We start from the raw sequence: 13634 nt of genomic DNA on the forward strand, positions 1-13634 counted from the left end.
CCTCATTTTTTACAAAGGGGAAACTAAAATCCAATGAAAGGATGCGACTTGACTTGTCTCACAGTTAGCAGAGCAGGGATTAGACCTTCTCATGTCAAATGCAGTTCTCTCGCCATCATTCCTCTCCCTTTTTCCTTTTTCTGCTGATTTGACAGACTTTGGGTCTATCCCTTCAGGGACTCCTGCCCCAATAAGGCCAATGACTGGCCTAACTGATCAGGCCCGTCTTGATCTACTGGGGGATGGTGGTACTGCTGCTAGTGGGGTGAGAGACATGGATGAGGCATTGGGCTCAGCTCCCTCCCCCATACCTGTTGGGGCTTTTGCTGGGTATGTCTCCATCTCCACCTCCTGTAGGGTATTTGGGGCTGTGGCTGGCACCACAGGCCGGAACATGTAGCTGTCATTGGGTAGGGAGTGCATCCTGGACACAGCAACCTTGTGCACCACAAGGAGGTTTCGGGACTCCCTGGAAGAGCCAGTCCCTTCCTGTAGAGACACAAGATAGCGGGCCCCTGAATCATCTCAGGCCTACGTCCTGAGCTTCTCATCTCTAGATCTAAACTCTGCATCTGGGCATGTAGAGTCCCATGAAGCCCCATGGCATCTTCCAAATGTCCTGAGTCACATGGAACTGGACCTCACCAGAATCAGACCTAGCTCAGAGGCTATAGCAGGAGATCTTAACTTTTTTGTGTGTTCCAGACCTCTCTGGCAGGAAGCCAATGGATTAATTAAAATTCTGAAAATTCTGAAAATTAAAATTTTCGGAACAATGTTTTTAAATGCATAAACTAAAACATGTAAGGATTACAAAGGAAACCAATTATATTGAAATAAAGAAATAATTTTTTCCCTCATCCAAGTGTATAGACCCCAGGTTAAGAACATGTGGTCTACAGGGTTCAATATGAGGTTGCGGTCTGGCTCTGCTGATCTGAGGAGTCAGGGAGGTGGCCCAGAGGTGACCAGGTGTGCTTACCCGGGCTTGCTGCTTTGTGGACAGAGTGGACTCAGGGCTCCCAGCCTGGTGGCTGCACATGGGGGGCCGGCTGTCCGGGCCAGGTGGGGGCCCCAGGCCTCGGGCCACGGCGGGAGCCGTGCTACTTTGGGCCATCTCCATCTCAATCTCAGCATCCATCTCTGCATCCTCTCGGGCCTCCTTGTTGCTTTCCTCCAGGTGCTTCATCAGCACGGCCACCACCACGTTGACCAGCACGAACTGGGCAACCAGGACAAAGGTGACGAAGTAGACGGGTGAGATGACAGGCAGGTAAGTCAGGCAGTGTTTGTCCTCACGGGCGCACTCCCGTAGCGTGTCCTGACCACAGAGACAAGCCTGGCTTGGTACCAGGCTACCCTTCCCCTGCCCTGCAGGCCTGCTCTGCCGGGTCAGGCTGGGCTGATTAGAGGCAGGGACAGCGCGGCTTCCATGGGCCCTACATACCCATTTATCTTAGCAGTTAATCAAGGATTCTAGGGAGCTGGGGCATTAGGAGTAAACCAGAAATCTTGCCTCAGACTCACCTGGAAACCCTTCATTCTCTGCTCTCCAAACAGCTATCCAAACATACTATTCCCTCCTCCCTAAGACCCAACCACTGTCCTGTCCTCCCCACTGTCCCCATGCTCATTCCCCTCTCCTTCACTCATGCTACTCCCCATTCCTGGAATATCCTCATTACTGTCTCTTCAAAGGCTACCCAAACTTATTAAAAGCGAACATTTCTATAGCACCTTAAGGTTGCAAAGTACTTTACACATGCTATTTCATTTGATGGTCATACTGACTTGAAGAAGTAGAAGTTATTATTATCCCCATTTTACAGATAAGAAAACTGAGGGTGAGAGTGACTTACCCAGTATCACACAGCTAGTCCTATCAGAGGCAGGATTCAAACTTGGATCTTCCTGACCCCAAAACCAGTGTTTCATCCATTACATCCCCTAACTGCCTTAGGAAGCCTTCTCTGACTACTTGACCCTTCTCTGAAGTCCTCTACATCTGAATCAAATACAGACTTTCATGTAAAACTTGTCTTGCCTTACTCGCTTTCTACTGTGAGCACTCAGAAGGCAGGGCTTGGGTCTGAGTCCATCTCCCTCCAGACTGTGAGCTTTCTGAGTGTAGGGCAGGGCCCGAGTCTCTGCCTCCTGCCTTCTTCCCCATGGAAGACTGGGGGGGGGGATGGGGAGGGAGCAGGGGTTGAGGGAAGCATTGGGAGTTGGTCAGTATTGCTTTGGAGTGTTGGTTGTGGGTACTTAGGTCACCAGGGAGATACCTTCATGATTCCATTCCAGTTGTCCCCCGTGGACACCCTGAAGAGGGTGAGGAAGGCCATGCCAAAGTTGGTGAAGGTAGCGTGTCTGCTCAGGCCCTCACATGGGTTATCTTCACTGCAATCTAGGAAGGAAGAAGAGACCCACCAGCCTGGTCAGGCAGCCCAGGGCTCCTCTAGGAAGACCATTCTGACCACATCACGCCCGGCCTTTCTTTCCTGGGAGAAAGGAAGAACCCTCCCAAGAAATTTCTTGCCTGACCAATGAGTATACACCATTGTGTTGAATGAACAAACAAGTGATGGTATGGTGGAATTAAAGTCTGGACAACTGGGTTCAAATCTTGACTCTTACTGTAACTATGAACAAGTTACTTAATGGTTTTAGCCTGTTTCCTTATCTATAAAATGGGATGATAACATTTAGGAGCACAGTATCATAGAGTTAGGATGTCAAGGAAGGGAGCATATGTAGGACCATAGATCTAGAGGTGGAAGGAGCCTCAGAGGTCATCAAGTTTAACTCTTTCATTTTTCAGATGAGGAAACTGAGGTGTAGAGACTTGCCTAGCTTTGCACAGCTTGTAAGTTTCTGAGGTGGGATTTGAATCCAGGTGTTCTTTCATTTGCACCGTGTATCTCACAAAATTTTTGAGAGGAAAACGTTTCATAAACCTTGGTAAATCAAAAAAATGCTAGAGAAATGGGTTATTGCTCTGTAGAGCCAAATCTGCTATTTGCCTAGCAGGACAGCCTCATACGACAAGGACATAGCACCTAAACCTTATGCACTCTGTGGCTGAGCGCACAAGACTTGTCTAATAAATGAATGAATGAATTTGTCAGGTGACTTTGCACAGGAAAGGGAGACCAAAGACCTTGACAAGGTAATCTGAGCCCTTGGATGCCTGGCCCGGGCATCTGGCTATTGGCAGCTCTTGATACAATGAATCTTGTCCCAACACACCACCCCTGAACTTTGTATGGGGGATGGGATGCGAGTAGGGGGCTTTGTGACCAATGACAACCCTTGGAGCCCCAAACCCAAGGAGAGCTCAATAGCCCAGTGCTGCTTCTCCAGGGACCCCTGGGTACCTAAACCTGAGCCTCAAAAACGGGCTCAGGCTTTACAGCTCCCCTCCCACTCTGGTAGCCTGAGGATCAGTTTAGGGGAAGTGGGTGCCCTCATATGAATCTCACAGGTCCAAGATAGGCTCTAACCATTTCTAGTTTCCTAATAACAGACTGGGGACCTGACTCCCAGAAATTTCCCTACATCCATCGTGGTTCTTTTTCATGTCTCCAGCCTCTCTTGGTTCACTAAGTTTTCTCCCTTCCCTGTAAAATCAGACATGCTGTGGGTCGTCCAAATCTTCTTTCTTGAGTTCCCACAGTTTATCCTACTTCCTGCCCCAGTCTGTACCCAGTTTGGCACCCCTCAAGGCTCTTTCCACCATATCATCTAATGAGATCCTCACAAAAGTCCCATGAGGGAAGCAGGGCAGGGCAAGGATTGATATCTCCATTTTGCAGATGAGAACACTGAGGCCAAGATAAGTGATGTGACTTTTAAGGTCTGGCAGTGAGTTCCCAGTCCAGGGCTCTCTCTTATACACTTCACTGCTGCATGTAAAATGTAAATTAACACTGGGTGGATTGATCTGTTCACCAAAAATATATCATAGGATTTAGAGCTGGAAGAGAGAGTGTGGCTTATTGGATTCAACCTGCCTCTTCATTCTGTAGGGTCCAGAGAAGGCAAGAGATTTGCCGAGGTCACATAGCTCCTGAGCAGCTTACAGGGTTCAAACCAAGGTCCTCTAATCCCAAATTCAGTGCTTTTCCCATTAAACCTTATGAATAGAGGGCCACCTGTAACAGGCAGCTGGATTTGAATCCATTTTCTGGTCATGGAGTCGGTTCTGCTTTATGTAATTGGGGAGGAAGCATATCAGGTGTGCTTCTTCAGGGCATGTGGATCTGGGCAGGATAAGATGAAGACACCTGGTTGACACAAAGTCTGCTCACTTTTTAGACAAGACATTTCAAAGGCTGTTTGAAATTATGCTGATGGACGTTGAGGATCATGTAAAAGAAAGCACTTTTGATTTGGCATTTGAAGACTTGGGCTTAACAGCTAGCCATCGTCCTTATTCAACATTTCCATGAGCATATAGACAGTTTCCCTGTCTAGGAAATGAAGGTACTAATACTCATATTCTTTGTAAGCCATATAGTGCTGTAGAGAAGTATGACGATCACGGGCCCTCACAGGAGGATGCTTTGAGCGTTCATGATCAGCATTATGGAACCAATCTAGCCAGTTCTCAATTATCCAGAGCACTGACACAGATAATCCGAAACCCTGGATAAGCCAAAAACAATGATCTATTTAAGTTAAGATACGATTCCTTTCCCAGCTATTTTTGCCTCAGGCTTTTATAATGATGTGTTTGCCTTTACTAGTCCCATACCGGTGGAGATGGGGACAGAGGGCTCTGGTCATTCTAGAGAATCCTCCCAGAAGCTGGAGACTTCTCCCTTTGATAGTATGGGCGGTGGTGGTGGTGGTTCCCCCAGCCCCTACTAGCAAGAAGTGTGCTTTCATTAGAAGAGCCCCTGTCCTGAGTCCTAGGCCTGGCTTAGCCACTATGTGGCTGTGTGACCTTGAGAAAATCACTCTCTGCTAACCTCAGTTTCTCCATCTATATGATAAGGATTATCCCTCATGTCCAGGGCTGCTCAGATAAGGTGCTGGATGGGAAGGAGCTCTGAGAGGCATAAAGAAAAAGCATGATGACCCTTGCAATGAACTTTGGATGCCACATCCTGGTGGCCCAACTGAAGGGACCTTGTCTGAGGGGCAGAAAGATCAGGGCTTCTCTTTCCTAATCTGGTAGATAGCCAGATAATGATGTGTGGCCAGGAAACTCCCCGAGACCAAGAGAGGGAGGGAGGAAGTCAGCTGCTGATGGATAGGGCCAGAGGATGTAGGGAGGAAAGCCAGCTTCTGCCTAAGCCCATGCTACTGGGGACGTGCCTGGAGATTTTAAGGATTAACTTAATGGTGGAATTCCCTGGACGACTATGCAGATGCATGTGCATGCAGCAGTATATGTACAGGAGCATCTGCACATACATGTGCTTGTGTATACACATGTCTGTGAGCACATGTGTTCATGTATATGGGTGCTTGCACCACGTATACTCCTGCCAATTGAAGCTACATGTGCGTGCATGTGCATATGTACCTGCAGGTAAACACATATTCACTCATATCCATCTGTATGCAGCCAAGCACCCTATTTGTATATTGACACTGAGGTAGGATAGGGTGATGAAAAGAGCCCTGGGTTTGGCATCAGAGAATCAGAATTCATATCCCAGCTGTGCCACTTAAAACCCATATGACCTTGGTGATGCAGTGGGTAGACTGTTGGGACTCAAGACTCAGAAAGACCTGAGTCTCAAGCTTTCCTCAGATGCTTACTTGCTGTGTGCCCTTGGGTGGCCTCAGTTTTGTCATCTGCAAAATGGGGACAATAACAGCCTCTCCCTCACAGTGTAAGGATCAAGTGAGATAACATCTGTGAAGCTCTTTACAAGCTATGAGACACTATAGAGACACTAGCTGTGCCTCAGTTTCCTCATCTGTAAAATTAGAGTGGTGGATCACTAGATGGCCTCTGCTATGTTCTTCAAAGATGAAAGATGAACAACCATGACAGTTATAAGAGCCAGATGGGAAACCCAAGTCTTCTCCTCATTCCCTGTGTGATTCTGGGAAAGTCCCTTCATCTTTCTGGGCCTCAGTATCCCCATGAGTAAAATAAAGGAGGTTAAATTAGATTATAGTAAAAAAAAATTAGATTATAGTGTCACAGACACACAAATTTAAGGTTATGGATCTTTGATGATCATTAAGTTCCCAAACCAGGTGAGTTAGTCTAATGTGTATATGTGTGCATATGTGTTCATACATGTGGTGCCAGAGATAGTGGGCATGAGAAGGGAAGAAGATTAGAAGTAAGGAGCAAGGCCATAGCGCAGGAGTGGGGAACCTGCATCTTCTGAGCCCAAATGTCCTCCTTTACTCATAGTAAATAAAAGGTGTGGGGGAGGAACTCTGGGCCCTGGGGGTGGGGGGGTGGGATCTAATCACAAAGAGAGGAGGTAGATTGCTGGCTTTAGGAGACAATGACCCTTGGCTGCTACTTACCCAGCTTTCCAAACAACTCCACTCCCAGGGCAGCATAGATAAAAAACAGGAGCATGAAAAGCAGGCCAAGGTTCCCTACCTACATGAGAAGAAAGTAGAACAGGGGTCAGGCAGGCCGGCATCATGCCCGGGTGTCACCCATGCTCAGCCTCGCCACACGCCACACCACGCTTCCGATGTGCACCACAGCCCACCTGCAGGCTCAGAAAGGCAGAAATCACCCACGGGGGTTGTCCGCACACAGACTGGCCTTATCCCACATGCCATCTGCTTCCTACCCTTAGGCACGCACCACAGACCAGAGGCCCACAGTGGCAACGCAGCCTGTGTAATGCCTGGGCCTCCTCCCTCCACAGGCTTCACCACATACCATATGCCATGCATATTTCACAGAGCCAGGACCTGCAGCATCAGATGTGCTGGCATCGCCCATGGCCGTCACCCATGCACAGGCTCGTCACATACCAAGCTCGAAGGTAACCTTCAAGGCTCAGCTCCTCTTGGAAGCCTCTACAGAGCCCCTTCGTTCCTACATTCTCCCTCCATGAATTAGCCTGTTTTTATTTATGGTTCCATGTTGAGTCCCTCAGTAAATTGTGAGTTCCTTGAGGTCTAGACTATTTTTGTCTTTACTTCTGGGCCTAGCATAGTGACTTGCATGGAATACACACTGAGTAATGTTTGTTAAATTGAATTGAATCCATGGGTATATCCTTAACTAGCTTATCCATGACAGATCCGCTCAGAAAGGTTCTAGTTGCATTCCATCAATGCATTTGAAAAAGGCTTCCTTTGCTTTCCCCTATATAACACTGGGCTACCTCTAGCTTCTGTGGGCACTCAGGGGTAGTCTGCAGTTTTGGGTAGGACTGGTTTTTCCAGACACTATCACCCGTGTTGCTTAGTTTCCTGGAGGCCAGAATGGGCAGCTGAGAAATTGATGAGAGTCCTTGTATGCTTTTTTTGTCCATGTGTACACACCATCAGCGGTTTCTATGTTGTGGGATTTAAGGAGTGCAGAGCTATATTTATGTTACTTGAAATCTAGAACTGGACTAACTCACCTGGGTTCTGCGGGAAGGAAGCCACTCCTGGCTACCCTCTAGGCTTACTTTGTGTCTTCTGATTTCTTCATGCTGGAGTTTCTTTTTTTTCAACTTCTCAGTTCCTCATTTTCCTAATATCCCCAATGGCCAGAGCTGATCTCTCTAGGCTTGCCTCCAATGGCCGCTGCTGGGTCCTGGGGTTAATGGGGAAGGGGTGGTGGTGGTATGCTAGACTGAATTGTTAGAAATTATTGGATATTCTGGGAACATCCATGGCCCATTTGTTGGGCTGGGGTCATCCCTGGGTGGATAATGTGGGGAGCAGTGAGTATAGCTCAGGGAAGTTATGCCATATGTCTTTCCATAGCTTTATTTCACTGATGTTTGGCTGAGAAACTGCCAACCAAACAAGCTTAACCCAGGGATCATTAACCTTTTTTGCATCCTAGATCCCTTTGGCAGCCTGGTGAAAACTTATGAACTCCTTCTCAGAACAATTCTTTGTTTTGTTTTTCCACTTAAATTCTTAGTTGAAGGGAATGCTAAATTTATGCTAGAGTTGTTAAACACAAAGATGTAATTTTTTTCTCACTGCATTCATGAACCCCTGATATCTGTCCATGGAGAAGCCTCAGCTTAAGAGCACTTTCAGCACCAGCTGGTAGAGCTATCTCCTTTTGCTTTCCACTCCCATCACTGCCTAGTGCCCACAGATGGGCAGGGAGACCACATGAATGTGGGACCATGGGCCAGTACCTTCATGATTGTGTCTAAAGCCCATGCATAGACAAGTATGGGCATTTGATAGTAAAATTCTGATAGAGAATGCCATAGAATCCCATGGCTTAAGAGTCAGAAAAGACTTTGGAGGCATCTTATCCAACCCCTACCCAAACAAGAATATTCTACTGCACAATCATAAGGCCATAGACTGAGAATTGAAAGGGACCTTATAGATCAGGAATTATCAACCTGGGCTCTGTGAAGGGATTTTTAGGAGATCCATGAATTTGAATGGGAAAAATTGCATCTTTATTTTCACTAACCTTTAATTGAAATTTAGCATTTCCTTAAATTATGAATTAAAAAAATTATGAGAAGAGGTCTATTGGTAAAGGAACACAAAAAGTCAAGAAACCCTAGATTCTAACCCCTCCAATTGTGGTTTGCCCTTCATTCTTGAAGAGGACCATGACATCAGGAAGATGACATGACTTGCCTTTGAAGTGGATTTGAGTGAGGGAGGGCTATGCAAAGTCACCAGCCTCACTTTCTCCTTGGGAACCATCTGGGTTCAGTGCTCAGATACAGATCAGGATGACTACAGATGGCCCAGGATGCAGTGGGAGATTTTGGCCCTTTTAAGCTGAGATCTTTTCAGGTTCTCACTTTGAGTGAGGTAACACCCATTCAATGAATAGGCCCCTTTAATAAATAAATAAATAAAGATATATTTTTATATATAGCCCCAGATTTATAGCCCCAAATAACCATTAAGTGGTGCTGGGATGCCCCTCCATTAATCCTTTATTGACCTCCCTTAATTCCTCTGTACTACAGATCTTACTGTCTCTACTGCACATTTCTTAGCTCTTAGCCTGAAGTCTTAGGGCACTGTTAATTGTTCTATGCAAATCTCGCTTCTGAAATCAGAATGTGATTTCCTGAGTGACCCCAAATCGTGAGCTCCTCAATCTAAGGCAGTGACCATGTCAACTCTTCCCAGGGAGGCAGAAAGAGTTAAAAGACTTGAATTCAAATCTTAGTTCTTTGCTAATTATGTCACATGGTCAAGTCCCTTAACATTATTGAGCCTTTGTTTCTTCATCTGTAAAATGACGAGGTTGGTCTAGATAAGAGCTTCTTAACTTTTTGCGTCACAGAACTCTTTGAAGTCTGGTGGAGCCTACAGACTCATTAGCATAATTAAAAATAATTGAAGGAAATGCTAAACTTCAGTTAGAAATGAATGAAAATAAAGATGTAATTTTTTCCTACCTAAGTTCACAGAATCCCTAAAATCCATCCACAGACCCCTTGGTTATAGTGGACCCCAGGTAAGAAGGCCCTTCCAACTTTAAGTTCTGAGTTTTTAGCTTAGTTCCTGAGAATTCCAGTCTATCTTTCACACAGCAAAACCAGCACTAGTAATTCTTGTTGAATGACAAATGGATGATCTTAGTATGTGGCTCAGGAAAAGTTGCCAGGGAACAGGGAGACTGGAGCTTCTGAATGGCATCTGGGGTCAGAGGAGCATATCCTAGATCCTGAAGACTGGAAAGAGACTTGAGAAAATCTATCTATCTTCAACAGATGGGACCCTCCTCTAGCTCTAGAGGTCTCCCTCAGTCACCCATTCCAGTGTTATGGCATTTCTTCTGTGACTCTAACCCAAATCTGGGATGTTCAGTGTAGGTTGGCTCCCTTAGGACCATGGTCTGTGGAGGCCAACATCTCTACCTCTGTCAGAGACAGGAGACCACGAGGCAGCTGTCCTTGACCTTCTTATCTCTCCAACCCATCACCCCTTCACAACTTTTCCCACAGCCCCAGGTTATAGCCAGGTCCCTGGCCTCGGGGAATAGAGTTGACAAGGGCATAGGGACAGAGTCCTAGGACCTACCTGGGGCAATGCCTGAACCACGGTGTCCAGAAGGGCCCGCATCCCAGTGGCCATTTTCAGTAGCTTCAGTACTAGGAGGTAAAGCAGAAGTAGAGCATAGATTTACAGAGTAGGAAGTTAGTCATCCCTGGGGAAATCTGGGCCAGGTCAGGGTCTGAAAGAAGGGGAGGCTAAAGAGGGGAGGCAGGATGGTGGGCTGGGAAGAACGTTGAGTTCTGTCAGGAGCCCTGGGTTTTAGTCCTGGTTCTGTTGCTAATTCACTGTGCGGATTTCTTAAGCTCTTTAGGCCTCAGTTTCTCCATCGGCATCATGGGGATGATTAAACCTGCCTACATAATTGATGGAGTTGTTGGCAGTGGGAGAAAGAAACAAGACAACTGGGGCCTAAAGAAAAGAGCCTCGTCCTAGGAGTCCAGAGTCCTGGGTTTTAATCTCAGCTCTAATACTGATTTGGTTTGTGACCTTGAGTATGTCATTTTTTTAGTCTCAGTTTCCTCATTTATAAAATGGGAAAAAATGATGTTCGATGATTCTACGATAATAATTGTCACAGTCCTTCACATCTGTACCCTCCGGGGCTGTGTGTTATCTACACCTTGCATCTTCCCCAAGGTCTAACAAACAGGTGCTTTATAAGTGTTGAATGAATGAATGAATCCAACTATTCTCTCATTTGATCCTAACAGTACAATACTCTCCAATCAAATAGCGGAAACCGGGACCCTGAGAGGGGAAGGGACCCAAGGTCACACAGTGAGTGAGTAAGCAAAGTATTAATTCAGTTCAAGAATTTAGGTCTCACAGGCACCTGTCTAAGGAATCTCCTGAACAGTCTGCCTTTGCTAACCTAGAATGGGCTTGTTAAGACAACTCTTCTCTCTCCTCCACCAACCTTGGCACGGCACCTTTCCCCGACTCCACCCCCTCTCCCACCTCCCAGTAGATGCCAGCTCAGTTATAGTGGGCTGCCTTGTGGCAGACAACATTCTGGGCCCCGGGCATAGCCTACCTCGAGCAATGCGGAGCACGCGCATGATTCGGATGATGGTGGGGTTAATGGGCAAGGCTGCATTCATCTCGATTTCCTCCAGGGTGATGCCCATGATGGAGAGAAGCACTATGGCCAAGTCTAACTGATTCCACCTGAGAGAAGGAGTAGCTGGAGTTCATTGAGGCCCCTAACCCTCCCTTCTTCTCCCAATTTATCTCTTTCCTTTTCCCAAAGGAAATTAGGTTCTAGGCACCCTTAACCATGGTGTTGGCAACTTCCTGACTTCATCTCATATCCCCCAAACCCTTTTGGTAGCGTGTGGAGAGAAGCTGAAACTTTTAGAGCTAAAAAGACCTTAGTCTTCTAGAGGTGGAAACTGAGACCCAGGGAAGAAAAATGACTTTCCCAAGGTCATTCAGGGATTTGGGGTAGAGATGGATTACAAATCTGGTTTCTAGACTCTCAGGCCAGGGTTCTTTCCACTATATCACAGCATAGAATTCTCGCCTACCAGGACAATCAAATACAGTGAAGTCACTGGCTCTCATAATTTTTATCTCATCATTTCCTGCCCAAGGACCCACTGCCTATAGAATAAAGTCCATACCCCTCCCCTTTTATACTTTAAACTGGCCTTTTCATTATTCTACCACCTCCTCTCCTTTTCTCCACCCCTATCCTTGTCTCCTTCCTCTGCCCAGCCCCCCATACAAACAGGTACTGACCCAGTCTCATTTCCACTTCTGAGCCTTCCTTCAGCTGTTACTCCACTTGGAATGCCTTCCATTCTTCTTTTACCCTATCAAAGTCCTACCTTTCATGTAGAGACCAGCTCCTCTGGGAAGCTATCTCTGACCACCAGAGGTCACAGTGATATCTCTAGCCTCAGATGTCCTGCTAACACTTATAATTACTGACTGTGGACCACCCTGTCCTGTTCAGCTGAGGTTTTCTGGATATAAGCCTTGTCTTCCCTTAGTCTGTGGCTTTACTCTCAGCAGTTGTGGCCCCGACCCTTCTCTGTCTTTCACCAGAAGTCTGTGGTTCCCTGAAGCCAAGCCCTGGGTCTGTTTCTCCTCTGTTTCCCCCATTGTTCATCTGGACTGATCAATCAATCAAACAATAAGCATTTCTTAAGCATTTGCTGTACATGAGGCACTGTGCTAAGCCCTGGAATATGAAGAAAGGCAAAAATAATCTCTGTCTTCAAGGGCAGCATGGTGAAGTGGATGGAGCATTGCACTTAGTCAGGAAGACCTGAGTTTGAATTCCGTCTCAGATACTTGCTCACTTTTTGGCCTTGGATAAGACAGTCTTGTATTGGACAAGGACTCTAAAGCCTCAGTTTCCTTGTCTATAAAATGAGGAGGTTGGACTTTATCTCTAAGATTCCTTCCAACCCCAAATCTATGATTCTCAGAACTTATGTTCTAACAGGGAGAGACAACTTGTAAATGAATAAGTAGATATAAGGTACACATAGGGTAATGGGCTAGTAACCTTAGAGGGGGAGGCTCTAGATGCTGAGGGGACCAGAAAGACTTAGTGATCCATTAATTACCCAATTCCCTACATGGGCTCTGTTTAGAGAAGGCAGAGTAATGACTCTATTCCAGAGTTCATTTTCCCAGAATTGCAGTTATGAAAAAGTTTGTATTTAACCTTGTCTCCTTTCTTCCCTATCCAATCCCCACTTTGGGCAATTGTCCTCTCTCTTTCTTCTTCAGTCTGGGCTCCCTTCATCCCCACCCTCTTCCCCTTCACCACACACCTGTCCTTGAAGAATCGACGGAACCCAAAGGCCACCAGTTTCAACATAGCCTCAAAGACGAAGACGATGGTGAAGACATAGTTGCAGTACTTCAGGGCCTCATCTAGGGACTGAAAAGAAGCCCAGTGGTTAGTTCAACTCCCTTGACCAAATGAGACACCAGAGATACTTAGAGGTCATCTCAGGCCTATTCTGGCATTCGCTTGTCAGGGCTGTACAGAGGGGATTTCTGTTCACTAGAAGGTTGGACTAGATGAGCTCTGAAAGCCCTTCTTAGGGATCTGAGACACCAATTCTGTGATTTAGTCCAACTCATTTATTGAAGAGGAAACTCATTCCCAGAGAAATGATTTGACCAATGTCCCATAGTGAGTGGGGGAGAGGCAGAGCAGGGGCTAGGGCTAGACCCTAATACACTTTGTTTTACTGTACATGGCTCTTATAAGGTCATAAGACCCCATAGCCCTCTCCTTCTTTGGCCAGATGTCATTATAGGTACAAAGTGGGACTTTTCTTTTTATGGAAAATTTTTGTTTTGACACACAAAATACACTCCTGAAAATGTAAGCAATGTAACACAGAAGGCAGTTTTTTCAAAACTAGGGATGAACTCAATGGAGGGGGGAGGGAGTGAACTTAACCTTGGAGGCCCCTTCCAGCTCTTGATTCGTGATCTTATGGTCCTTTATCACTTCACACAAGTAG

At 46.3% G+C, this 13634-nt stretch overlaps 1 protein-coding gene across 2 annotated transcripts in view; it reads right to left on the bottom strand.

The window, feature by feature from the left end:
* The window catches only part of CACNA1H (calcium voltage-gated channel subunit alpha1 H), a 157637-nt gene that overhangs the window by 14903 nt on the left and 129100 nt on the right, over window positions 1-13634 (bottom strand). For both annotated transcript variants that reach the window (XM_078152594.1, XM_078152593.1), the window contains exons 25-31: window positions 12930-13039; window positions 11177-11310; window positions 10164-10238; window positions 6499-6573; window positions 2283-2404; window positions 983-1321; window positions 312-489 (exon numbers count right to left, since the gene is read on the bottom strand). In XM_078152594.1, coding sequence (XP_078008720.1) covers window positions 312-489; window positions 983-1321; window positions 2283-2404; window positions 6499-6573; window positions 10164-10238; window positions 11177-11310; window positions 12930-13039 — 1033 coding nt within the window. The remainder of the gene's footprint in view (window positions 1-311; window positions 490-982; window positions 1322-2282; window positions 2405-6498; window positions 6574-10163; window positions 10239-11176; window positions 11311-12929; window positions 13040-13634) is intronic.

This window comes from Phascolarctos cinereus, unplaced genomic scaffold (genome assembly GCF_003287225.1).
Source record: "Phascolarctos cinereus isolate Bilbo 61053 unplaced genomic scaffold, phaCin_HiC Scaffold_4;HRSCAF=312, whole genome shotgun sequence".
NCBI lineage: Eukaryota > Metazoa > Chordata > Mammalia > Diprotodontia > Phascolarctidae > Phascolarctos > Phascolarctos cinereus.